This window comes from Colossoma macropomum, unplaced genomic scaffold (assembly GCF_904425465.1).
Source record: "Colossoma macropomum unplaced genomic scaffold, Colossoma_macropomum, whole genome shotgun sequence".
Lineage (NCBI taxonomy): Eukaryota > Metazoa > Chordata > Actinopteri > Characiformes > Serrasalmidae > Colossoma > Colossoma macropomum.
This window is the reverse complement of record NW_023494792.1, coordinates 63,366,959-63,393,971: the sequence shown is the minus strand read 5'-3', so window position 1 is coordinate 63,393,971 and position 27,013 is coordinate 63,366,959. Positions and strand designations below refer to the sequence as shown.

General features: G+C 40.4%; 1 protein-coding gene across 1 annotated transcript in view; it reads left to right on the top strand.

Moving 5' to 3' along the window:
• Positions 1-1,733: 1,733 nt before the first annotated feature.
• LOC118811400 (protein bicaudal D homolog 1-like) overlaps positions 1,734-27,013 on the top strand; it is a 40,529-nt gene continuing 15,249 nt past the window's right edge. The window contains exons 1-3 of the mRNA XM_036575572.1: positions 1,734-1,949; positions 23,013-23,225; positions 24,716-24,868. Of these exons, the coding sequence (XP_036431465.1) occupies positions 1,734-1,949; positions 23,013-23,225; positions 24,716-24,868 (582 nt within the window). The remainder of the gene's footprint in view (positions 1,950-23,012; positions 23,226-24,715; positions 24,869-27,013) is intronic.

Sequence of the window (27,013 nt, the reverse complement as noted above, 5' to 3'; positions counted from 1 at the left end):
CACCACCACTGTGAACAATTCTAAAGGGCCATGGGTTTGCATGTTTTCTCATTTTATTTGTTTTCTTGAGATGATGATATTTGCCATTATCACAGGAAAGCAAATAATGTTTTCTTGAGATCTCAAGTTAGTAAAATCAGTATAACAACATAATGGACATTGTTTTATCACGATAACATTTGCTGTGTTATGCTGATGTTGTTTTAATGGCATAAATATCTCACTATTTATAGAAAACAACATTCGTTGTGTCGTGATAATTATATAAATAATGCGAGATTTTGAGAAAACAGAGAAAAAGACATATAAATCTATGGGGTTTCCATATTTTATGCACCAAAAGAGTCATAATTGTTTTCCATCCTCGCTCAATCCCCAGAATTAAACAGGCTGTTTATGATTCTGTGCCTTTAAAATTGATATATGTAAACGAGCTCTGTTCTGATTGGCTGTCCTGTATTGTACATAGTTTAGAAAGCAGTCCGAGCTGAAGCATTCCTTATCCATCTTAATTTTTCCGTGTTCTTACTGTATTTCGAGATTATGGATGATATATCTGGTTGGTGAGCGGAAGAGTGGTTTATTACTGTTCTTGAGGTCACAATTAATATACTGAGGCCACAAATTACTATATTGATGCCACAAATTATTATATTGAGGTCACAAATTACTATATTTAGGCCACAATTTACTATATTTTGCCCACAAATTAACAAATTGAGTCCACAAATTACTATACCGAGGCCATAGATTACTAATTTAGGCCACAAATTACTACATCGATGCCACAATTTGCTATATTGAGGCCACAATTAAATATATTGGGGCCACAATCAATATACTAAGGACAAAAATGACTATTTTGAGGCCACAAAATAATATATTGAGGTCACAAATTACTAGATTGAGGCTATGAGTTATGAGACACTTATATATAACTTAGTAGCCACACCTTATTAAAAAACAATCACTATATCACCTTTAGGGCAGAGGTGAACAACACTGGTCCTGGAGCACCGTGTGGTGATTCACCTGCTCAGACACACCTGATTACAATCGATTGATTGGTTAATTGGCAGGTTTAGTGGGTGTGTTTGGGTCGGAAAACTACCAAACTGTGCTGGACACCGACCCTCCAGGCCCGGAGCTGTGCACCCCCGGTTTAGGGGCTCTGCAGGGGCTTCTAACTTATCAGATGTGAAAATAAATAAATGTGGTGACGCATCGTGGATCGTAAAAGACCTCCTGAAGTATCGTGATATTACATGTGCCGTATCGCCCACCTCCGTTTGCACCTTTAACCGACACATCTCACCGCACTCTGGTGTGCCATACAGGTGAGTGTGGTTTTCAGCGGTGCGGGCCCTTTAATCTGCTGTTACTGTCAGGGGAGCGCGCGGACTGACTGACTGCGCCGGGATGCGCTGACGTCACAGCCAGCCGGAGGGACGGACGGCACCCCTCAGCAGCCCGTTATTCGGCTGCCCGGTCCGGTGTGTTTCCTCAGAGAGAGAGTCTCCATGAATAAGCAGAAAAAGAAGAGGAGGAAGCGGGGCTAGGCCGCCGCCCTGACCGCACACAGCGCCGCGCGGGGCCGCTGAGAGGAGATGAGTTAACGCTGCTTGTTGTCATCGCTGCCGGGATGCGAGCTCGGTTTACCCAACTGCCACTGCGGGGAACCCGGGATAAAACGGCCCTCTGCTGAAGGAGGAGGAGGAGGAGGAGAGGGGGCGATGGCTGCTGGTGGAGGATGCGGGGAGACGGTGGAGCACTACCGCGCCGAGGTGGAGCGGCTGAGCCGGGAGCTGGCGGAGGCGAACCGGGAGAAGGTCCGGGCGGCGGAGTGCGGGCTGGTGGTGCTGGAGGAGAACCAGACCCTGAAGCAGCAGTACTCCGAGCTGGAGGCCGAGCAGGAGACCCTGAGGCAGGAGCTGGAGCAGCTGCAGGAGGTGAGACAGACAGATAGACAGACAGACAGACTGGATTCGCCAGATTCTTGTTCAAATTTCCCCGTTCCACCTTAAATGGTGCAGCGCCTCTTGTTCGAATTTTCCCGTTCCATCTTAAACGGCGGAGCTATTACACTCTGGCGCCTATTGATCGAAATTTCCCGTTCCACCTTAAATGGTGCAGCATTCCATTCTGGCGCCTCTTGTTCTCAGGCTCCAGGACGTGGCTGATGCCCCATTTAAGGTGGAACGGAAAATTCGAAGCAGAAGCCGTGAATAAGCGTTAGCATCAGCGCTGCTGTTATGCTAGCTAGTTACTCTGCTTCATCATAACGAGGCGTGGCGCTTCGGTGAGATAAGCAGCTTTTAAAAGCCCTAAAATTGTAATTTCTGAGGTAAACATTGTCAGTTTTGTGGTTAGAAGTGTAGATAAGTGTAGTTATTATCAGTGGAGATGTATTTTTGTCCTGGACGCTCAGTTTTAGCGAAATCATCTTAAAATCAGAAAACATATCTAATTCATTATTGTGAAACTGTTGTAAGAATGATTAAAAAGATTATTCCACCCGTTTCTAGACATTTTTACATGTTTTAAGTAATTGTATCTAATGAAGTGGTCTTGTTTGAAAAAATTATGTATTGACTAATTTATAAATTATTCAAGAAATAACGATAATGCTTTAAACAAGTACCGGCCAATGGAATAAGTCACTTTCACTAGATAAAAGAATGTTAAAGAAGTAGAAATAAGTGAAGTAATCTTACGATCTCCTTACAGCAGTCATAATGAAAGATATTAGATATATTGATTGTATTTAAGATGTTTTCATCGTCATCTTGCAGTATAAACAGTGTCTCAGCCTCTGTAAGTCCCTGTTTGTTTCTGCTGAACCTCATAAACTTTTATTTAAGACACTCATATTTGTTTTAATATGAGTTTGTCAACAGTGTAGAAATCTCAATTCATCATTTCCTCAGAAAATGAGTGAGTTTATGTCATCATAAGGAGTTCCACTGTTACAACCTGCTCTAATAACAATAAGTGGAGTATAAAAGTATTTTTGAGGTACGTTTGTAAGAAAGGTATTTTTATATGTGGCACTAAAGGTTCTGTTTTGTCTGTTCTGACTTTTTAAATCTCAGAAAAACCAAATATCGTGATGTGTATCATGAAACATCTTGAAGTACTGCGATATAACCTTCTCGTTCTGATGTCCAGTATGCTGAACATTGTTTCCCAGGTTTTTGATGGATGACTGATTAGTATAATAGATAGTTGATTAGTAAAATAGATTAATACAACAGATAATTGATTAGCATAATAGATAATTGAATAGTTTAATAGACTCATGCTTTACAAACGCAATCAAAAGTAGAACCTTATGTTTATTTAAGATGGAGTGACAGTAGATGATGTTCTATGGATAATAAATTTGGAGATAATATTAGTTTTTAGTGATTTTAGTGGATTTGACTGTCCTGAATACTGGACCTTGGAATTAGTCACGTTAGTTTGAAAGATGAAAATATTTATTATCATCAGGATAAACACCCAAACAAACAACTGAACACTGCTTGTGTTTCAGAAATGTTATTTCTATTAAAGCATATAAATCTATGTAATGTGTTATATGGCTTATGTAATGTTTTTTATCAATGACCTCGATTGTTTAAACCATTTTTTTAAATTTTAGATATACTGATGTAAATCAGTGTATATGCTTTGGGTTAAAAAGCTCTTTGTTTATTGTTATGACATAAAAATTATTATGAAAATTATTATCATGCAGCTGTACACACAGTAAACACAGAAGAAGTGGATGTTGGTCATAATAAATATGTTTATTTTTCAAAAAGCCCAAATGTCCAGCATACGGAACACTGAATATTATATGTTTCCCAGTAAACAAAAAATAATAATCCAACATATTATTTAGTACACAGCAGGGAACATGTTTCATAACAAAACATTGTTTTTAAAGTGTCCAGTTTCAGGACTGAATATATGTAATATCTCTCATTATGAGACTGTTGTAAGAATATTATAAGATTATTCCACCTCTTTCTATACATTTTTTCTTGTTGTATGTAATTGTATGTAGTGAAAGTGACAGATTATTTTACTTGTTTTGAGAAAAAATGAAGATAAATTTGCTTGTTTCAAGAAGTAATACTTAAAACTAGTAAAATGATCTGCAAATGGAATCAGACACTTTCATAAGATTAAATTACTTAAAACAAGTAAAAATGTATAGAAATTATCAAGTGAAAATAATCTTACAATATTCTCAGAATGAGAAATTTTTGATAGATGGATGGATGGATGGATGGATGGATAGATACTTTATTGATCCCAGAGGAAAATCAGCAGCCAGTATCAGTCACACAACACAGGACAGTTATAATATTACGGGTGATACAATATAAAAAGAAAAATAGATATAAAAAACTTATCTACAGGCATCTTTACAGTGGTGGTGATAGGAACCAGGGGTCACCATGACTATATCTACACTACTAATATGTGCAGATATATGACAATGATGATGATTATTATTACTATTATTATTATAGTATTTTTAAATGTGGCACAGAATGATCTGGTTAGAAAGTAAACACAGATTTAGGCTTCTTTGGTCTTTAAAATTTCCTTTGTTGTCACTTTACATGCATATTTGTAAATGTATCATCAGGGGGACACGTTATTGGGCCTCCTGCTTATTGTAAAAGTGACAGCTGCCTGTCGGTGGTGGACCGTCATGACAGTGACGTGTCACTTCCTCTGGTGGTTCATTGTGGAGAGCTGACCAGCTTCAACGTCCGCCATGAGTTCAGGGTCAGCTGTTTTCCTCGGTGTGGGCGTGAAGTGGACGTGAGCAGAGGGGCGTCCGGTAAAACAGCACACGTTCTGGTTTCACTCACCAATTTCTGGGCTTCTGTGTTTCTAATGTGCAGCACTGTGCAAACGTCAGAGAGAAACCAACATTTATTTAATGTCCAGTCAAAATGACCATTAAATACAAGTTTTTCAGCATCAGGAAAAAGTAGAAAACATATTTCACAGAAAATAACACTAAAGCCTCAACAGCTACATCTACTCTCAGCTGTGTGAGTCTCAGTGAGTCACTCTTCACCTTTATTCCAGCTTCCGTTCTTCTCAGGAGACTCAAAGAACCTGCAGACACGCCTCCAAAGTTCAGTCTTAGAAGCTGGTTGATCATTTTCTGAAGTAATCAAACACATTCAGTGGTGTTGAGGTCTGGACTCTGGGGTGGTCAGTCCATCGTTCAGCTTCTTTGTTTGATGTGTCCGTCTCCTTTTCTCAGTGAGGTTCTTCTTGATCAGCTACACATCCTTTCAGACCCACAGCGCTGAGTCGTCTTCTCACAGTGGAAGGATGGACAGAAACACCTGTGGATGTTTTCAGATCCGATCAGCTTGATTTTCTCCTCTCTCTCAGAGATGAAAGCTTTAAGTGCTGTTTATCTGATGGGGCAGTTTTGGGGTCGACCAGCTCTTCCAGGTGGTTGTTAGGAGCCTCATTTTCTCTGGAGCTTTTAATCAGTTTTGGAAACTCCTGTGTTGTTTTTTTTCTCCTTTTTTATGCAAGTGGATTATTGAGACGAAACACAGTCGTGGTGGGAATACCAAAACATGGAAACAGCTCAATCAAGACAGATAATAAGTTTTTAGGTCTGTTACCGAGCAACCGACGATACGTGACAGCTGAGACGTGCTGCTGTTTCACTGCTACCCAGTTTCCGTTTCATTTTCCCTTGCTAAGGGGAATTTTCATGGCCATTAGCAAGTTATTGGGAGGTACTGAGAGAGAGCAGAGAAGACCCCTCTGCAGTGCCCACCGAGTTAGTTGAGTCAAGTCAAAGTTTATTAATGTAGCGCTTTTTACAGCAGCTGTTATCACAAAGCAGCTTTACAGAAAAAAATCAGAAGAAATGCGGGTCCGAGCCTCATGGTGTTATGGCGAAATAACGTGTTGTATAAATCGTCATATTGCCCAGCACAAACTTTTGATGGCTTTTCTGCCCATTTTTTCACAGTGTAATCAAAAACACGTCCTGTCCGGGGAGTATAGCACTGTTGTGGAAAAGTCTCATTTAAATATGTCGTATTTTCCCATTGTTTATTCGCGCCGTGCTCTGTGTGTAACTAAGAGTCTTAAGGCTCTTCATTTTTATCCTGTTATGCTGCTCATGTTGCTCCATTGCGGCCGTTTACTAAGTTGACTATTCGCTCTCAGGTCCTGCTGCCTGCAGCGTTGGCACTACTCTGATATCTCTATTCTGAAGGTTAGCAGGCGGAGGAGGGCGCGAGCGTCTGAGACGAGACGGTCTCGGGGTGATGAGATGACATCAGTGCAGCTTTGGGCGGCTGTGTATGGACTAACAGGACGCTGACTCACAGTTCGGACACAGACTACAGCCTCACTGTGATCAGCCTGAGCTGTACAGCAGCGACACTCTGTACTTTAATGACATCATTTGCAGTCAGCTTTGTTTTCTGCTTCTAAATATGGATCCTAGAATACAGTCTTCACCCTAAAATGATTATTTGGAGTGCGTGATGAGTGTAATCTGCTGTTCCAGTCTGCTGTTGGTTGTGACTCTGAAAGGAGGCCTTTTATTTCACATGCCTGAGTTGGCGGCTGTTAGAAACGGGTTACGCAAATCTGGCAAGGGGGGACGTTCCCTCGTGGGGTTTTGTGATCTCTCTGTTTGTCTGTGTTCTGGCTGAGATTCTCCTACAGAACTAAAAGAACCCCAGAGTGCGTACGCGTCAGCATTTTGAGTCAGGGTTTGTTTCTGTGTGAATAATTCAGACTCAGTTTGCTGAAGTGTGGTTCAGAGCATTGGGACTGATATCTCTACAGTGTTGAGCCCTATGAGGAGAATGCATGCGTTAGAGCCTGAAATCTGTAAAAAGGCAAATCTGCTCAACTTTAAAACAATAATCATATTAACTGAAAATGTAAACTGGCTGCTTTAATATTTCCGGTTCACTGAGTGTAACGGTGAAGTAAGGAAATGTACAGAGAACTTTAATAACGGCTTTATTGAAGAATCATCAATTTTTTTTATTTTTATGCTTTCTGTTACAGTGGTTTCTTATTATTTTTTTGTTTGTTTGTTTTGGTTTAGTAAATAAGGTTTAGTTCACCCAGTCAGCAGTGCTGAATGGCTGCATGTTGTGTTGATGTGTAAATCTTCATATCAAATTTAAAAAGTACAGGTTAATTAAAGATTCTGGGTGATGATCTGTAACGGTTCTACAGTGAACTGAGCTCCAGATCGTTACACGCCCAGCCAGCGCATCTTCCCATCTGTACCACTACAGAGTGGAAGGAAAAGTGTTTATCTGCTTCTAAATTTCCACCAGGTGCATGATGGGAAATCAGCTCTAAAATCCAGTTGCAGTCTTGTAAATAGTGACACTGAAAGATTCCCAGTCTTTGCAAAATCATGTGACTAAAAACCGTGACACTGTCTTTAGATGTGAGAGGGTGTCAGACTTCAGTCTTTCAAAGTCTTTTCAAAGTCGTCTTGTGTATGTTTAGCATTAGTTTGACCTTTTATCCTCAAGTTCATGACGAGACTGAAATCCACAACACTTTTGGTGATGGACGAATTAAAGGAGAAGGAGGATGAGCTTTAAAGCTCCTCCTGCAAAGCAGTGTTTTCTGTCTCATTGGGTGGCGTTTGGTGAGCTGAATGAACCGGCTTCACTATCTTAACGCTAGTCTATATCATTTAGCCGCACAGTGTGTTGCTGTTGTTGGGAAGAGTGGAGCCTGTGATGATGTTTGGATCTGGGCTATTTGGGGTAATTAGGGGAAATTACAGGATCCTTTATCCTGTACGAATTGACCAATCAAATCACACATATTACATTATAGGACCTCCTCTGGGCAAAATAATCCAGCTCTAATAGGGCTTTACAGGTGATGTATTGAAGCTAAACACTTTCACTCGCTTCAGATTGGACTACAGCTGTATTTACCCCACACAGCTGCTGAATACTAATAACACAAACCCATTAACTCTGTAAACAATGAACAAATAGTCATTTTATGTATTGCTGTTGTCGTAACAAAACCTCATTTCACCAAAATGAGGGCCCACATTATTACATTATTACATTATTACATTATTCTATTATTCTATATTTTATTTACTTCTCTGAGGTTCACTTACGAATTTAAAAGTTTAATGTACTAAAAACCATCATCATTTATTTTTACCTGACCATATTCTAACCTCTCTTTATCCCTTGTAATTAAACAAGCTGTTTCTGTTACGAAGTCTTAAACACTGACATACGTAAATTAGCTCTGTTCTGATTGGCTGTCCTGTATTGTTCCTTGTTCAAAAAGCAGTGTGGTCTGAAACGCTCCCTACAACTTGAATGAGTGTATAAACATCAAAAGTATGTGGACACCTGACCACATACTTCACTACATCACACCTGTATGAGCTTGTTGAACGTCCCATTCCAAAGCCATAGGCATTAATATGGAGTTGGTCCCCATTTGCAGCTGTAACAGCCTCCACTCTTCTGTGAAGCTTCTACAAGATGTTGGAGAGTCTGTGGGAATTTGTGCCCATTCATCCAGAAGAGCATTTGTGAGGTCAGACGCTGATGTTGGACGAGAGGGTCTGGCTCACAATCTCTGTTCTAGTTCTTTCCAAAGGTATTCAGTGGGGTTGAGGTCAGGGCTCTGTGAGGGCCACTGGAGTTCCTCCACACTAAACTGGTCACTCCATGTCTTTATGGAGCTGCTTTGTGCACAGGGGCTCAGTCATGCTGGAACAGGAAAGGCTCTTCCCCAAACTGCTGACACAAAGCTGGAAGCAGATAACTGTGTAAAATGTCTTTGTGCTGCAGCATCAACATCACCCTTCACTGGAACTGAGAGCCCAAACCCTGAAAAACAGCCCCGCCCATCATCCCTCCTCCACCAAACCCAGATTCATCACCAGACTGACAGATAGAGAAGCTGATTCATCACTCCAGAGAAAACGGTTCCACTGCTCCAGAGTCCAGTGGCGGCGCTTTACACCCATCCAGCCGACGCTTGGCATTGAGCATAGTGATTTTAGGCTTGTGAGCAGCTGCTCAGACATGGAAACCCATTTAATGAAGATCCTGACACACAGTTCTTGTGCTGATGTTACTTCCATACATAGTTTGGAGCTCTGTAGAGAGATGCAACTTGAGATAAACACGGTCCAGCACTCGGTGGTCCCGCTCTGTGAGTTTGTGTAGTCTACCATAGCTGAGCTGTTGTTGCTCCTAGACGCTTCCATTTCACCATAACAGCACTTACAGTTCTGGGGCAGATCTAGCAGGTCTTTACATCAGGTGCTCAGAGTGCGCCCATTTTTAAGAATATTTTGAGACTGGTTGTTTTTTCGCACCTGTGATTGATGAGCAGCCATATATCGACCGAAACGTTTAGTATTTTTCAGAAAGGTGATGCCACAGCTCGCCTGCTTGTTTCCTGTTGGCTGATGCTTCTGAAGTTTGCATGTTTGTGGGATTAAAGTTCGCCTCAGCGCGAAGGGAAATGTAACACTCCCAGAAACATTCAATTTTTTGCGTTCTCATGTCTTTTCCTATTCAAGTGACTTGGCTTTTCCTCTGTGTTTTATAAGGTATATATCATTATAGAACCAATTATGGAGGTTAAGAATCCCTGGTTTACACACTACATCAAACTTTCTTATTTAAAAAAGTGAGGAAAATTAAGTTTTTCAATATATACGCTTTTTAACTGTCATACATGCATTAAAAGGGAAAATTTGGTAAAAAAAAAAAAATTAAAGCAAATAAAAATGAGGTTTTGATATAACAGTAAAAGTATATTGGGTGACTTGGAGGAAGTTATTTTCTCTTATTTTTCTCTCCTGTTGGAATGATGGGGCCAAATCTAATCTCAGCACTTCTGAGCATCTTCTGATTATATATTTCTGAATTCTGAAATTTTATCCAGACCTCTGCATTCCTGGGATTTTGTCCTCTTTTAAAAATGAGGATGTTAGATAAGGTAGATCTTAGGAGCCAGACGTCCCCCAAAAGGCCTCCTTTAGTGCCCAAAAATATACTAAGACACCAAGTTGCTCACTGGCTAGCTAGTATTAGCCTTACATGCTAGCTGTAGCGATTGTTAGCTAGAATTAGGGAACATTTTCAGCGCCTCGCAGGAGATCAGAGTTTGAGTTTGTGTGAATTTTACAGCTCAGCTGAATTCCATCAACACCTGATCTGTTCTGTCACAATATGTGTACAACAATCATTTACTCTTATCAATCAATACTGAATGATATAGCTTGGTTTAAATTGTTGCTGTTATTATTATCATTACTCTTATTATTGTTGTTGTTGTTGTCGTTGTTGTTGTTGCTTTAATTATAATAACAAGAAAAGGAAAGTTTCTGAAGAAATGTTAAGTTTGGCTCGACAAAACCAGCTAATATAACAGTGAAGAGTTAAATATTCGTCTCTGTTTTTCCCTTAATTAGGTTTCTGTACTGAATGGTTGAAGCGAGGGGGCTGTTTTGCTGTGTTTGTGTGGTTGTGGGTTATTTTAAGTTAAAGCTTTTATTTTCGTTGTTTGGTTGTTTAATCAGTGGTTGCTATGGTACCTCAGGTGGTTGCTAATTGGTTGATATTGTGTTCTAGGTGGTAGCTAGGGCGTTACTACAGAGCTGCTGTGGTGTCTTAGGTGGTTATTATGATGTTGCTAAGCGGTTGGTATGGTCACTCCACACCTAGACGCTTTAGACACTTTATCTCAGTACCAATATCTGCACATATTTATTATAGCATATATAGTATTGTCATTATATGCTGTTACCTGAGCCTCCTTGTACTTTCATTATTGCACTGCCTTTTTATCTCAGGATGGATCTTATTGCATTTTCTAGTTGTATATATGCCTGTAGATACCTGTGGGCTATAAAAGGCTGACAAACTTTCAGCATAGAATAATAATAATGATAATAATAATAATAATAATAATAATAATAATAATAACTATAATAATAATAATTATTATTATTATTGTTATTATTATTAATTAATTATGATTAAATGAATTTGCATAATATTGTTTAATTGGTATGATCTCAGTAACTAATTAGCAGACAAAATTGACATTCCAGATGTTTCTGTTTTTACCGTTATTCGTCTTTTGTCAGAGTTTATTAAAATGAAGTGTAATCATTCACAAACACTGATTAAGGCCACAGATTCATTTTAAAATATATTTCTTTACGTTGTGTTTGAACTGTTAAAACACAGTTGTAGTTTTTTTTAATGCAATATTCAGGTCAATTTTTGACGCTTTCTGTGTTGACATATTTTAATATTGTCCTGTGGTTGTTTGTAGGTAACTCAGGTGAGAATGTTGGTTCTGTCTGTTAAGGTTCAGCAGAGCTGACGTTTGATGACCTTGACTACCATGAAATAGTAATGATCATCAACCTCAGACGCTGCCAGGCTTCATCATTTATTAAAAATCTATTTATCACCTGCTGATTTTACCCGTAAGGCGAATGCTGGAGTAATGTTGAGTGTCTCCAGTGATTCAGCCAGAAATTAGAGTAATATATCAGGTTTATGTCTGCGTGGCTGACGCCTGTTGTGGTGATACGCTGTACAGTGGTAAGATACTCTGTGTGGTCAGCATGTCCACAGTTAGTATTATTATTATTATTATTATTATTAACTTCAGGAGAGTCCAGGCTGAGAAACATCACACTTCAAACATCAGACAGAATAATCAATAATCAGCCACCCCAAACAAATCATTTAAAACACTGACAGCAGTTCTACCCTGTTCCACTGTTTGAAGAATGTTTTTGAAACTATTTAATGAACTATTTAATGAAACTGAAAGTTTTAAGTCTTTCTGTAACAAATTCCAATCAGACGGTGCAGCGTAATAAAACCTACGTTGTAATGTCTGAATCAGCACTTTATGAATGTTTTGCACCCACGATTTGCAATTGTAAATCAGTATTATTGTATTTTTATAAAACCTAAAGTACATCCTTACTTTGATTTGATTTCCATCTGGAAATTAGGCTTTGTGTTTGGTCACAGATTCCAAATTCAGCTGAAATTCCATTAAAAATATATTAAAAAAACTATATAATTTGTGAAAAATGCCATTCTCCACTTGTCATCAGATAATGTTCAGAAAAGGTAGACAAAGGGCCCAAAGCCAAATCCTACCTTTTTTATGTCTTTTCAAAGTAAATATTGTATTTTCTGAGCATTTCGGTTCAGCTGATGCTGATTTGCTGCAGTGAGTCTGAAGTTGTTTGTTTGTGGAGCGTCAGCCACATGAATCATGCAGTATCATAATCTAATCTCCCGCTGCGCTCCATAGAAACCCGTCCTGTGGTTTACAGGAGTCTGTGGAGATGAGTAAGGAGTGATGGATCAATTATGATTAGCCACAAAACTGACTGTGAAGCCTTCTTCATCCTTGTTTACCACCATTAATAAACCACATTCAGCAGACAGTGCAGTAGGGCTGGGCCATATGACAATATATATCATTATTGTGATAAACTATGCCACAATACAACGCATTACGCTGAACAAATCGAATATACATCAGTGCTTGTGGACACTGACCAACTGAATGTTTCATTATAAAGAGAGCAAAATTAGTCCTGTTTAACTGATTTAGTGACAAATACTGATTAAAAATCATTGTGTTCACAGTTTTTGATAGTATTTTTTAAAATGTAGCACTACTGGGTTTTTCAGTTACAACTGATCAGATAAATATTGTGACGTATCGTGTATCGTGAAAATTTCTAGTATCGCAATATTATATTTTTGCCATACTGCCCAGCTCTACAGTGCAGGCTAACAGGCTAATGGGCTAGCTCACTGGGTATCAGCAGAGTCCTTATAGGAAAGTCTGTTTACTCAGTTATTTCCAGCCATAAAATTCAGAAACAGATTTGAAATCACTGATAAAATCTGACAAAAATCTTGTAAGTAGTTTGTAGTGTTTGGTTCAAAGGACACATCAAAACGTGTTTTTGGTTTGTTCTGGCTTCTGCGCTTGAACAGATCTCGTCAGCTGTGGGGGGGCTTAGACTTCAGACTCAGTTTCCTCATCTGGGCTGTACTAGTGAGGGACGCACAGGCAAAGATTTATATCACAGGACTATTAAGATTACAGTGTCAGTGTATTTAGGTGTTTCTCTTTAGATAAAACCGTTTTGGCTGCTTAAATAAGGGAAAACTTTTTTGTAGATTAACAGTGGCGCATTATTCTGGACGTCCCTTCACTTTCAATAACAACCATATTTAACAATTGAAGTAAGTGTAAAATGTTGTGGTGGTCTTAGACTTAGCATGTGGTAAAAATGTGAAAAAGAGGCTTTATTAGTTTGTCCAAAATCCTCAGCCAAGGTCGAAAAACAGGCGAAGGTCAAAACCAAAACGAGCCAACAATATACAAACATAACAAAGATGAATCCAGGCAACCAAAGTCCAGAAAGGAAACAGGCAAAAAGGAGGGTCAGTAATACAAACGATGGGTCAGAGACACAAAGACTAGATCAGGACAAGAACTATACCTCACAACTAACCCAGCCTAAAGCCTGGGATTACAAACTAACATAAAACAGGTGAAGAACATCAATACTCAGGGTAACCGATCTCTGATAGGTAGAACCTGGCAACATTGATGTCATGTGTTCACCCAGAGGGTTCTGGGAATTGGAGAGAGTCATGGCTGGAGGGATGCGTGACAGTCGGACAGGGGCTGTTTTTTTGGGGGGGTTGTTTACAGGAACTTCACATAGCCTAGTTGTAAACAAAGGAGGGCCAAGGCTAGGCTAGGCAGTCATTCCTGAGTAGTGGCGGCTAAGCTAAAGTGTTATCCGTTGTAACTGCTTCCTTTTGAGTTAAGTTTTGAGTAAAGCTGCATTATGGACCAAGACCCTGGCTCACCCAAGTTTCTTGGAGAAAACCACGCGTCACAATATTTTTATTGGGTGAAAACAGAAATAAATAATATATAGGAAAACCTTAGTATTGCTTCCTAACCCTAAAGAGACAAAGGTGAGTTTACATAAAGCCCACAGCGGCTTCTCTGAGCGCCGCAAAAACAGCATGGAGGTAAAGTCAGCTTCTTCACCAGATGTGTTATCTGCATTGTTGTGCATACCTGCATAGCAGTAATGACAAAACTAAGAGCTTAAAAAGAATTTTAACCAGTATAACAGATGGACCGTGAAGTTCACGACTTCAGAGATCTTCTGTATTAGTCAAAGAGCCGTACTGCACCTTCTCCGAGCACTGTGACCGCCTGTCTGTCTGTCAATCATCTGCAGCCGGCTGACGTGTCGCTGTGACGCGGCCGGTAGGTGAGTATACGGAGCTGTCAGGTCGTATATCTGAGTCATTGTGCTCAGAATCAGACACGCCTGGTGGTTTGATAGCGTGAAGAACTGATCCTGACTCAGATGTCTGGTAGGAAGACGTGCTGAACCTCATCTGTCTGAGTCTTTATCTCTGAGTGATGAGCAGACAGGAAAGCAGGTTCTGGAACAGGCTTTTACACTCAAGGTGTCTGAAAACTGCAGAATTATCCTCATCCTCACCTGCTGATTTGATGGCTGGTAAACATTACCTTAACTGATGAACCTGTATTTTGATCTTCCAGAAGACACTTGTATGTGAGAAACTCTCGTCCTATGACTAATTCTAGTTTGGTGTTGAGTCAGGATGAATATTATTGCCTGGATATCAAAGTTAGTTTCGATCTCTCCCATGAAGAACATGGTCTACCTCAATAAATATACAATAAGAGATTCTATCAGAGACGTATATAAAATGTGTTGTATTTTTATTGCTGTCTGGTGCCTGTTGGTCATCATTTCCCCACTTACAGTTTTTCAAATTCCTCTGTAATTCAGTGTGTGAGATGTAAACAGAGAGATTCAGAGTGGTTTGGTGTGAAATGGTTCAGATCTCTTTACAGTGGTGGTGATGGGAACCAGGGGTCGCCATGACTACAACACAAATATAGACATTTTATTTACTATCCAGAACCACCAGTGAACCTACACGAGTCTTCTGAGTTTATATGGAATGTTGATGATGGAAAATAGTGGAAAATCTGAAATAGTAAGTTTTCTTTGGGGACTATTTTGCCTCACAGCGCCCTGCATGTATCCCTCCACCATGAATGGAGTTTAAGTTCTCTAAACTATCCTAAAACAGTGTCTCAGTCATCAGGCAGTGAATTCATAACCATTTACTGCAGTAACTTTCTGTGAGGAGCTTTTAGAGGGGGACGTCTGGTTCCTATCACCACCACTGTGAACAGCTCTGACTCGGTAAGTTTATCTAGAACGGATCTGTGGAATTCCCCTTTTAATCTATTAATCACTGATGTACTGAATGACCAATTTGGTGACCAGTAAAGGGGCATTTTAGCCTAAAACTGGCATTTATTTATGTTATGTTATGTAATATTCTTTAGCACAGCTTTGCCTCGTAAAATGAAGCAGTGCTAAGTTTGTCGTAAAATAGAAAAAAGTTACACTAATCTAAAAATGATAATGAATATCTTGTTAATTAATAAGCTAGAAACTGTAGTGGTAACTAGTTGGTAATAAAATTGAAAAATAAAGCTAACAAACCATTTTCTTACATAACTCATTATTGAGTTTACTAATATTAGGGTTATTAACCCAAAACTATGCTGTAGTTATGCTAAATTACTAAAAATTTAGTAATACCTACAAAAATAACGTAACATTGATGTTAGTATGCTTTGCTACCATAATATTACCATATCATTACCCAATGTTTACCAAACATTTTCAGAAGTAGTTTCATTTTTATTTTGGCCGTAGCTCCCATTTAAGACGCTGTATAGCAATACTTCATAATCATAATTACACATATGGCTGGAGGCAGTAATATAATGTCACAATACTTGAAAACGTTTTACACAGTATGTGTCAGTCTTTGTTTTCTGAGCTGGATAAGTTGCATTAAAAAAATAATGAATGCAATGATTTAAAAATGTTTATTCAACGTTTTACACACTGCCTCCAGTTAAACAGGTCTAATTATGCTCTCTTTGTAATGAAACATGGGGTCAGTGTGGTCTAAGTGCTGACGATGTCCATAATATGCTCAGAAAAGCATGTTGTGGTGTAACTGATCATAATAATGACAAAATATAGTCACGTTGCCCACCGTTAATTACACATGCTAATTGTTTTTATTATTCAACAAACCAAATTAGCATACCAGATGCCACCTGACTGGAGTCGTTCGTTCGTCAGTGAGCAGTGCAGGAGTGATATCTGTGTGTCATGTGTGATGCAGGAGTGAGAATGAAAAACGCAGAGTGTTGTGTTTCTCACTCTGCCTCGCTGCTAAAAGCGTCCGGGGGCGGGGCTTCTTCACCATGATGTCATTCCTCCATTAATTGTTTACATTTGCATTTGTGTAAAGCCCCCCGATAAACAGCCTGTGATCTCCCTCTGCTCTGAGAGATGGAAAGCTCAGGCGGGTTCTTCAGCTGCTGCAGTGGAGCTCAGAGATGTTCCCGTGCTGCGTGTATGAATTATAGAACGCTGAGCCGAGGCTGGTTCTCCCGTGGCTCTTTAGAGAGCGCCAGAAAGACTCGAGCGTGTCGGGATGGATCTCCCACTCAGAGAGACGCTCACTGCATAATTCACTCCAGCTGTGATGTCATTCTGCCCTAAAACACAGAGGTCTGCGGGGTTTGTTTCCCCTCTTCAGAATGAACCGTGATGGGAGAGCGGGGGGGCTGGGGGGGGGGTGATGGAGGTTTTTAAGCCGTTCAGAATCGCTTCATAAGAGAGTACTGAACTCAGCCTTAGCGGCCGGTGCTGTCTGAATAGTTTTCCTTCAGCTCTGTATGGAAAAGGGTTCTATACAGCACCAAAAAGGGCTCCTCTGTTGATCCAGGCTATATAGAACCACCCACGACACATTCTCCATCCATCTGAAGAACCATTTCACCATAAAAACAACCACTTAATCATGCAGAGGGTTCTTTGAGTGTTCATGTTTCTAAATAGAAACGTTTTATTTACTAAAGATCCCATGAAGAACCATCTTTTTCAAGAATGTAGATAAACTTGCTTAAAACAAGTACAAATTTCTAGAAATAAGTTCAGTAATCTTATAATATTCTAACAACAGCCTGATAATGAGAAATATTAGATATATTAACTACATTTAAAATGTTTATTTAAAACTAATGCAAAGGTTTTCAAATATAATTTTTATTGTCACCTATTTACTGGTTTTTACTGTAGAAATTTACCAATAATCCTTTTATAACCATTTAAAGAGGATATTAGCCATGGTAATTATTTGGTATCGGATCAGAGATGAAGTGAGTGGTTTCGCTCATCCCTACACAGGAATTAAAATAGCATAAGTGTTTCTTTTAACAGACCAAACGAACAGTAATATTGTTATTCCGTTTCTCAGGTTGGGTTTCAGCTTCACAGAGTTTCATTTTGGCTGTTTTTGGCTGAGACCAGGCTTCGACTCTACAGATTAGAGATGAAGGTGTGGTGAGCAGCTTGAGGCAGAACTGCATCGATTCGAGTGTGTTTTTCTCCTCAGCAGAGCTGAAGCTCAGTTTACAGCAGCGCTGCTCAAATGAACCACCATTCGGTCACCGGTAAAGCCCCAGAAGTGACCCGGCAATGTCACTCTGAGGAGTTAGCGAGGTTCCTAAACAGGCTAGTGATACAGTGAGATCTCTGGATCAGTTGTTACGGGATTAGCAAAGTATACAGCCAGATAGCACTTATTATTCTCCACTGGTCCCTTACATCGTCCACTCATACTGCTTTAAATACACTGATACTAATAAACTAATACATATATATATATATATATATATATATATATATATATATACACCAATCAGGCATAACATTATGACCGCCTCCTTGTTTCTACGCTCATTGTCCATTTTATCAGCTCCACTTACTATATAGGTGCACTTTGTAGTTCTACAGTTACAGACTGTAGTCCATCTGTTTCTCTGATACTTTGTTAGCCCCCTTTTACCCTGTTCTTCAGTGGTCAGGACCCCCATGGACCCTCACAGAGCAGGTACTATTTGGGTGGTGGGTCATTCTCAGCACTGCAGTAACACTGACGTGGTGGTGGTGGTGTGTTAGTGTGTGTTGTGCTGGTCTGAGTGGATGAGTTTTTAAACACCTCAGTCGCTGCTGGACTGAGAATAGTCCTCCAACCAAAAATATCCAGCCAACAGCGTCCTGTGGGCAGCGTCCTGTGGGCAGCGTCCTGTGACCACTGATGAAGGACCCTTTTTGGTGCTATATAGAACCACTTTCATTCTATATAGAACCATCTACAGCACATTCTCCATCAATCTGAAGAACTGTTTCACCATGCAAAGAACAATTTCATCATGCAAATAGTTCAGAACCTTTCCCTTTACTAAAGAACCCTTAAAGAACTATCTTTGTGAGTGCATTACTGTTGCCTGTGGTTGCAGTGTTGGGCAACAAGAAATGCTAACATAACGTTCAGTAATATAAATAAGGCATGAACAGACTGACCAATGAAGAAGAGTGGGGGAAAAAACAAGATGTCTTGAGTGACTGTGGACAAATTTCCTTTAGTGCTCTCGTTTGCCCCCTTGTGGCAGAAACAGTCATCAAATACGAGTGAAAGAGTCATTTAGTTGCTTCATTTTGTAGCTCAAAATATAGAGTATAGAGCACAAGCACTGAAAACAGTGTTCTCTTTGTTGGGTTTGTTTCTCCTGAGAGGTTTGGTAATCTATGAAAGCTCTCTCTCTTCCTCCCTCTCTTCCTCTCTCTCTCGTTCTCTCAGCAGGGTGGGGTTTATTCAAGAGAGAGAGAGTGAGCGAAAGAGCTGGAAGCAGAAAGACGTAGAAGTCAAGGGCACTTTCACATCGTCTGTATTCACCCAGAAACACAAAGACAAAGCTGAGGATTTTCAGTGAAAGCTAGATTAATGAGAGACATGCACAGTGATGACTGTCAACTTCAGTGTCTTGTTTGTTGTCAGTGACTCACATTACCTGAAAACTGTGCTGCGATTTATTAACTCAACCATAAAACTGACTTCAGCATCCTGCTGAGTCACTGGCTCTATAAAGGATGTCATTAAGACTCGCGTGAGGGCGGATTGGAGCACAGTCGCCCCTGATAGTGACATAAAACGCAATGTTCGATGAAGCTATCGGATATCACGATGACGATCTGAGAAGCGCTAAATTACTGTTAAAATAATGAGTCACTAACAGCTACTTACATCAGAATTAAATATATTTTTGTGCACTGAAGGGCTGAGAAACATTCAGCATTACCTCAACATCTTTTTTATAAAGATTACAAAGCCAAAAAAATACATATTTATTTTTTATGTAGGCACACAGGAACAAATACATATTCTTGTTTCATTTTATTTTTTGTTTAGTTATAAATATTGTGCCGTCAGACACGCCGGGTTGTATTTAGTTTGAACACTCACCACAGAACACACTCAGCTTTCACTCCAACACCAGACACTCCATTCTGCACCCTCACATGTCCTCTAAACGGGTCATTTTAGGTTCACTTAGCTGGAACCAAGCCTGTGCTGTACTGTGTAGCACGTCTGGCCTGCTAACTAAGCTACCGTTCGCTTAGCCAAAACACTACAGTCCCAAAAAACACAGACAAGGTTTGATTTCGAGCTGCAGTTAGTCACAATCAGACCTGTACTGCGATGTGAGGCTCCGTTGGGGTCTGTAGCTGCTCGCTAAGGTAGCCTTAAGTTAGTCGATTAGGCTACAGATCCAAAAACCGGTTTGATTTCTGCATTGTGTCCCTTCAGTGCCAGCCAACTTCAGTCCCACAGATCTGAATTATCATCTGAACTCTCAGTGCTTTTGTAAGCCAGTATAGAACATGTTCTGTGCTGAGCAGAGCTGTTACCATGCTAACTAAACTTTTTGATTATTTTCAATCTTGAAGTAATGCAGGATGAGACGCCATGAATGCTTTTATGTAACGGCACTTTTACACTTTTAAATATAAATTAAGTGCTTTGCATACCCTGCCTTTCAGCCCCTCTGCGAACCGGAGCCCCCAGCTTCCTCCTGTCATACGTCATCCTTCCCACAGCCCGAGCCAAGTCCGTGGGGCAGGTGGAGTTCCAGACAGCGCAAACATCACGCTGCTTAGGAGCGAGTACTCCCATCCTCGCTCAGGGCCACGTCCTCGCCTTCATGACTCCTCCTGAGCATGACAGGACTCCTCATAGCTCACCGTGTCAAGTCTGACGCCACTGGGGACGGCGACAGCAGCAACAGCATTTCTCTCAGCCTCCCTCCACTTTCCCCGCCGTCGATGCTGGTGAGGGTGCCTCTTGTGCACACTGGAACCCCAACTCTGCCTCGGCTCCACTGCTGGTGACTGACCTGAGCCTTCTAACCGTCTGATGTGCCTCTCTTGGTGTGTTTGAGCTCACCTGGTCGTAGTAGGGATATTGACGAGCCCGTTTCAGTCAGAACAAATAGCCGCCTGCCATTTATGCTACACGCATCTCAGTCATCTCAGCCAACTTCCATTTCCCCCCGGCTGAGGTTTGCAGTGTCTGTTCTTCCAGCAGCGCCGGCACACTAAGCGCTTGTTCAGGGGCATTCATGCCCCTCTGTCACGTAAAGCTGTGCCGCTCGCCATGGCGCTTCTTTTTCACCAGCTTTGTTCTCTCCAGCTTCTCCATCGTCAAGCCTCGTCGCTCATTCTCCGCTGCTGAGCCTCGCCACACTGTCCCCATCACTGTCTTTTGCCGGGCTCTGCCACCGTCTGCTTTGAAGTTCATCGAATCGCCTTTCCACTCTTTGCCGCAGGGGAGCGCTATCCCACTTCTGACACCACATGTAGCCAAATTGCAAAGAAGGAGACACAGGAGAGGCCGTGATTTCTGCTGTGAGAAGCTCTTTAACACCAGTGGAAAAGGCACATACACAGCCACTGGAACAGCAGGCAGGTCCGTCCTCACCATATGCTTCATCTTTATGGTAAAACTCTAATTAACACTAATTAATCCACAGCCCTACTCAATAACATACAGTAAACTCATACCACATCCTATAGGTGTACGTTTTGTAGTATTTTTAAACCGTAGTGGTTTAACAATGTAAGGATGATAACTTTCATGTTTCTTTAAAGAAACCTGGTGCAGCAGCCCAGACTGGCGGTGTGATTTGCAGAGAAGGTGTAATAGGATTTCAAACAGAATTAAATTATCTAGACAGGTCGGCTTCTCTTTAAGGGCATTTCAGCCACTAACCTCATTGGGAGAAAGTACTGATCGTCCAGCTGCCACTTTCAGAGGAGCAGTGAATGTCCTGCTGCTCTTACGGGAGCAGTGGAATGTCCTTTCATTTAGTGAGGGCTGGTCTTTTAAAGAATTACTATCATTTTCTTGCCTGCTCTGGTAATTTAGTGTCCATGTTTTTGTTTTTTTGTGCTTTTTTTATCACAGTTTTTATTTATCACGATTGTGACTTTATTGGAAATGAATTTAAAACTTGGAAATATACCTTTAGAATCTTCATGAGAACTCTTACCTGGGGACAGGTGTTGGTTATTCTATTTTGTATGAAACCTAGTTTAAGATGGACACCTTTTTGGACAGATGAAAATATGTCAGATTACCTGCACCACTTATAACCTTTGTCTTAGCCATTAAGTAAATCATTAAACTCAACTAAACATGGCTAAACGTCGTTAGAGTGATGGGCTGTCACTGCTGATTGCACTTGGTACAAAAATAGTCCTGAACATAGCTGTGTAGTCTCTTACTGCAGCGCCTCCCAATGTCCGGTCCACCAGCAGCATGTAAAATGACTTAGTCCATATTTTAATATGCTAATTCATGATGTGCAGGTTTTCCACTAATACCCCCAGCACCATAACACATGCAGGAATTTTGAACTTTACACTGGTAACAATCTTAATTTGTATTAGTGGATGCAGCGATGGACAGTGTTTATTGAAAGCCTGTTTTTCACAGTGTTCCTGAGCCCATGTGGCGATATCATCACAGAAACATGCAGATTTTTAATTCAGTGCTGTCTGAGGGGTCGAAGGTCATTCAGTTGTGGTTTTCAGGCTTTTCTTTTACGCATCTGTTGATGATATTATCCACTGTAGAGGGTGAAACACCTAAAATCCTTTTAATCACTCATTGAGGAACATTATTTTTAAGCTGTTGGATTTTTTGCTGATGCATTTTTTGGCAAAGTCCCGACCCATCCTCACTCACAAAGGCCTTTCCTTAATGCTCCCTTTATAACCAAGCATGATTATAGCACCTGATTAAGATGTGTTCTGAACATTTTACAATGTTTCTAGTCTTAAATAGCTCCTGTCACAACTTGTCTGGAATGTGTCGCAGGTACAGTTTCATAATGATCATGTTTGTATGAAATAATTAAGCTGATAAAGTACAACATTAAATTATCTTGTCTTTGTATTGTTTTCATTTAAATACAGGTCAAAGTGAATTTATAAAACATTGCTTTCTGTTTTTATTTGCATTTCACATACTGTCCCAAGTTTATTGGAGTTGGGTTCCGATTTTTATATGTGATTATTAGTACAGGAACCAGCTTCCCATCTGTTTCTCTCTGGAACTCAACTTACGGTACACTTTCTTCAGTGTTAAAGGTGATGAATTTGAACATATACTCTCAGTTTTGGCACAAGCCCACAGAGAAAAGAGCTGTTCTGGAAGTTCTATTCATGTTCTGTCTGTTTATAACTCACTCTCTCTCTCGCTCTCTCTCTCTTCCTCTCTCTCTCTCACTTTCTGTCTCTCTCTCTCTCGCGCTCTCTCTCTTCCTCTCTCTCTCTCACTTTCTGTCTCTCTCTCTCTCGCGCTCTCTCTCTTCCTCTCTCTCTCTCTCGCTCTCTGTCTCTCTCTCTCTCTTTCTCTCTATCTCACTCTCTCCATCCCACCCAGGCCTTCAGCCAGGCGTACTCCATCCAGAGAAAGGTAGCGGAGGATAGCGAGACCACTGAGGAGGTGCTGCTGCAGGAGTCGGCCACTAAGGAGGCGTATTATATGGGTCGTCTGCTGGAGCAGCAGGCCGAGCTCAAAAACAGTCGCTCGCAGGCCTCCAACACACAGGCGGAGAACGAGCGCCTCGAAAACATCCTGCAGGAACTCAGAGAGGTAGAACCGCCGTCCACTGATTCCTACAAATCACAGGGTTCCCACAGGTCCAGGAAAACCTGGAAAACAGCTGACCAATTATCCAGTCATGGAAAATGAGAGAAAAAGTAAAATGCCCTGGAAAATCTTGTGTCTTGGAAAATGATTTCAACATTCTTCTGTTTTCCTTTAGCTAAGAATGAACTGCTAGGCCTTCTGTCAGAGCTCCCCAAAAATGGATAACATTGATCAGGATTGCATTTCAGTCAGTACGCATTTTTAAGCATTTAACATTTACCGACAGTAAGCGGTCAGTACAGCATTTTCCACAGTGAAAACATCTTTTCTGATTGGTTGTCAGCCTCCGCATCACTGCTCAGCTGCATAAAGTTGAGGAGAGCTGAACGTCTTCGCGTCGCTCTGATCGCATGCCTCGCGTCGCTGGCTGTGTCGCCGCCTCCTGTTTAAAACGAATGACGTTGCTGCTGGTGTGAACGCAGGGTTACAGTTTTTGATGACCAGAAGACCAGCTGCATATTTCATTACGAAAGGAGCAGAATTAGTGCTGCTTAATGGGAATTACTGCGGCACACGGTGCAAAATGTTGAATACAAAAAAGTGGCACTTCTGGTTCTATTTTAGAGCCATCTGATATCAGAAAAAAATGGCACATTGTGTATCGTGTAACATTGTTGAAGTGTCGTGATATAATTTTTTCACCTACTGACAAAAAGCCAAAGATCAATAGGAAAGATCCACTAGAGCGCTCAGCCATCGAGCCTGAAATGCTCATTAAGAAGTCTTTTATTATTTTATTTTATTTATTTATTTAATCTTGTGTGGATAAATATCGTATTTTAAAACTTTTTTTTTCAAAAAGTCTTATTTTTTTTTTCAGAGTTTTTGATCCACCAGTAGACGACCCCCCTGAGCCAGAGGGTCCTCAACTAACGTAGATTTGCAGTAGTTTGTCCCATGAATGTTTAACTCACACACAAGGGGCGCACATCAAACATTACAGCATCTGTCATGACAGTAACTTTTAATAGCGACATTTATGGCTGAGCGATATGACAAATTAACTGTTATTGTAATAAATCATGTCACAATATGCTTCTTTGAGATATATCGTGGATATAGTCCCGAAATATGGATAAAAACACGAATAGCCGCATATTTCACTACAAAGAGATTAGAATTATTACAGTTAGTGCTCTTTAATTAGAATTACTGCAGCGCAGGATGTGAAATGTTGAATACAAATTTTGTATTAATTGTTTTTGATAGTATTTTTTAAACATGGCACTTCTGGTTCTATTTTGTCTGTTCCAACTCATGAGATGTCTGAAAAATTAAATTGTGGCATGTTGTGTTTCGTGAAAAGTTCTTAAAGTATATTATATTTGTTCCATATCAACCAGCTTTAGTAACATTACACTGTTACATTACTCAACAAACTCTGTAATGAGGTTCAGTTAAAATCTTTCTGTATCTCACGGTTTGTTTCTCAGAGTAATGAGATCCTGGAGCTCCAGACGAGCAGGATGAGAGAGGAGGTGAGGGAGTATAAGTTCAGGGAGGCGCGGCTGCTGCAGGACTACACTGAGCTGGAGGAGGAGAACATCTCACTGCAGAAACTGGTGTCCACACTCAGACAGAATCAGGTACCTCAGCACTGACACACCGACTCTCTCACGCGTGTAATGGGAAATATTAGACAGTTTAAAGGGAATTTCCACAAATGTTTCTACACAATTAAACAGTGCGGATGTAAACAGAGTCGTTCAGAGCGGTTTGGTGTGAAACGCTCCGTTCTAGATAAACTTACCGAGTCAGAGCTGTTCACAGTGGTGGTGATAGGAACCAGACGTCCACCTCTAAAAGCTCCCTCACAGAAAGTTACTACATGAAATGGTTATGAATTCACTGCCTGATGACTGAGACACTGTTTTATGATAGTTTTGAGAACTTAAACTCCATTCATGGTGGAGGGATACATGCAGGGCGCTGTGAGGCAAAATAGTCCCCAAAGAAAACTTATTATTTCAGATTTTCCACTATTTTCCATCATCAACATTCCATATAGACTCAGAAGACTCGTGTAGGTTCACTGGTGGTTCTGGATAGTAAATAAAATGTCTATATTTGTGTTGTAGTCATGGCGACCCCTGGTTCCTATCACCACCACTGTAAAGACATCTGAACCATTTCACACCAAACCACTCTGAATCACTCTGTTTACATCTCACACACTGAATTATGGTGGAGATTTTGAAAAATTGGTGGAATTCCCCTTAAATTATTGCTTATACTGTATGTCCTTAACTTTACTGATCTCTCCTCTCTCTGTGAGGCGTAAGAACCAGTGTGTGTTTTTCAGGGCTGATACCGATTATTAGTAAGCGAAGGTGACCAAGCATTGACAATGTGGCTGATATTTATTTACCATAAATTTAGTTTTAAAGTGTGAAAATGTACATAAACACAAAACGAACAGTAAATGAACATAAACACTGACACTAAACATTATAAACATTATAAAAATAAAGTACACAAACATTAAAGGCAGTATAAAAGTTTGGAAATGATGATGAGAAAATGACATTTTAAAATGAATCTTTACATTTAAGATCACGAGATGCTGTAAATTGTAATAAGCACTCATATAAAACTTGCGTTAAAGATTATGTAATGCTTCTCTCCATATTGTTATTTCTGCAGTCTGTTATCATTAAGACTGATTCATTAAGCCTTTAGTCTGTTTCATATATTATTAGTTGTAAAACAAGCGTGCAGATATAAATCCACCAACAAACAGTGCTGAAAAAGCACAGATATCCAAAATTACGTTACAGATACAGGAATGTAGGAAGGAGAGAAGCTGTTTTCTCTCATCCACAGTGTGTTTATCACTCTCACCAGATAATTCTGCTGTCTAGGGCAGTTTGTGAGCTGCATGCATGAGTGCTGTTTGTTTAGATACTGTGAAAAACACATCACAACAAAAATCGACTCCAAAATCTACCAACAGAGAGTGCGAGTTATATTACTGAGTCGTGCTTTATGCCCAACGACTGCACTGCTCGTTACCTGAGTGACTCCCTAATTCACAGGTCAGGTGAGAAAAGAGAGTTTAATTGGTTTCATTCTCAACACCTGGTCCAGGGCTGCGTTCAGCCCCAAGTAAGCGTAGAAAAACGTTTAATTAAACGGAAAAGGTGGAGCGTCGAACAAGCTGTGCAACTCCAGCAGCTGGGAAGGCCATTCCTGGAGCTCTTTTCAAAGAATTAAAAGAATCTGAATCTGGCTTTAACAAATGAATCTAACGAACACACTTTCAGAAGTCTTCAGTAACTGTGTACACCAAGCTGCAGCGGCCGCATGTGCAGAGACTTTATTAGAATCTATTGTGTGCTGCATTTTTAATACAGCAGTGTTTATATACATGTCGCTGCTGATTGGGTAACACCTCTGACACGCCCACCAATCAGGAGAAAACACCTCAAAGCTGCTGCACACCGTTTCACACTGATTTGAAACCCACGTTTCAACCTATCAATAACACTTTGCGTTGGCCATTGAGGCTACTGACGTTTTGATTGGTTGTACTTGAAGCATCACACATATTTTGACCAATCCAGTAAGGCTGTGGGAGGGACCCTGAGCCAGGAGAGTTTCTTTTAGTTGGGGCTGCCATGGAGAAGGGCAGAATTCACATATAAGCTTTTTATTGGCAATAAAAATACATTAAAATGCCAATTCTGATGATCAGGACAATCAAAATGATTATCAATCATCAAAATGGTTAT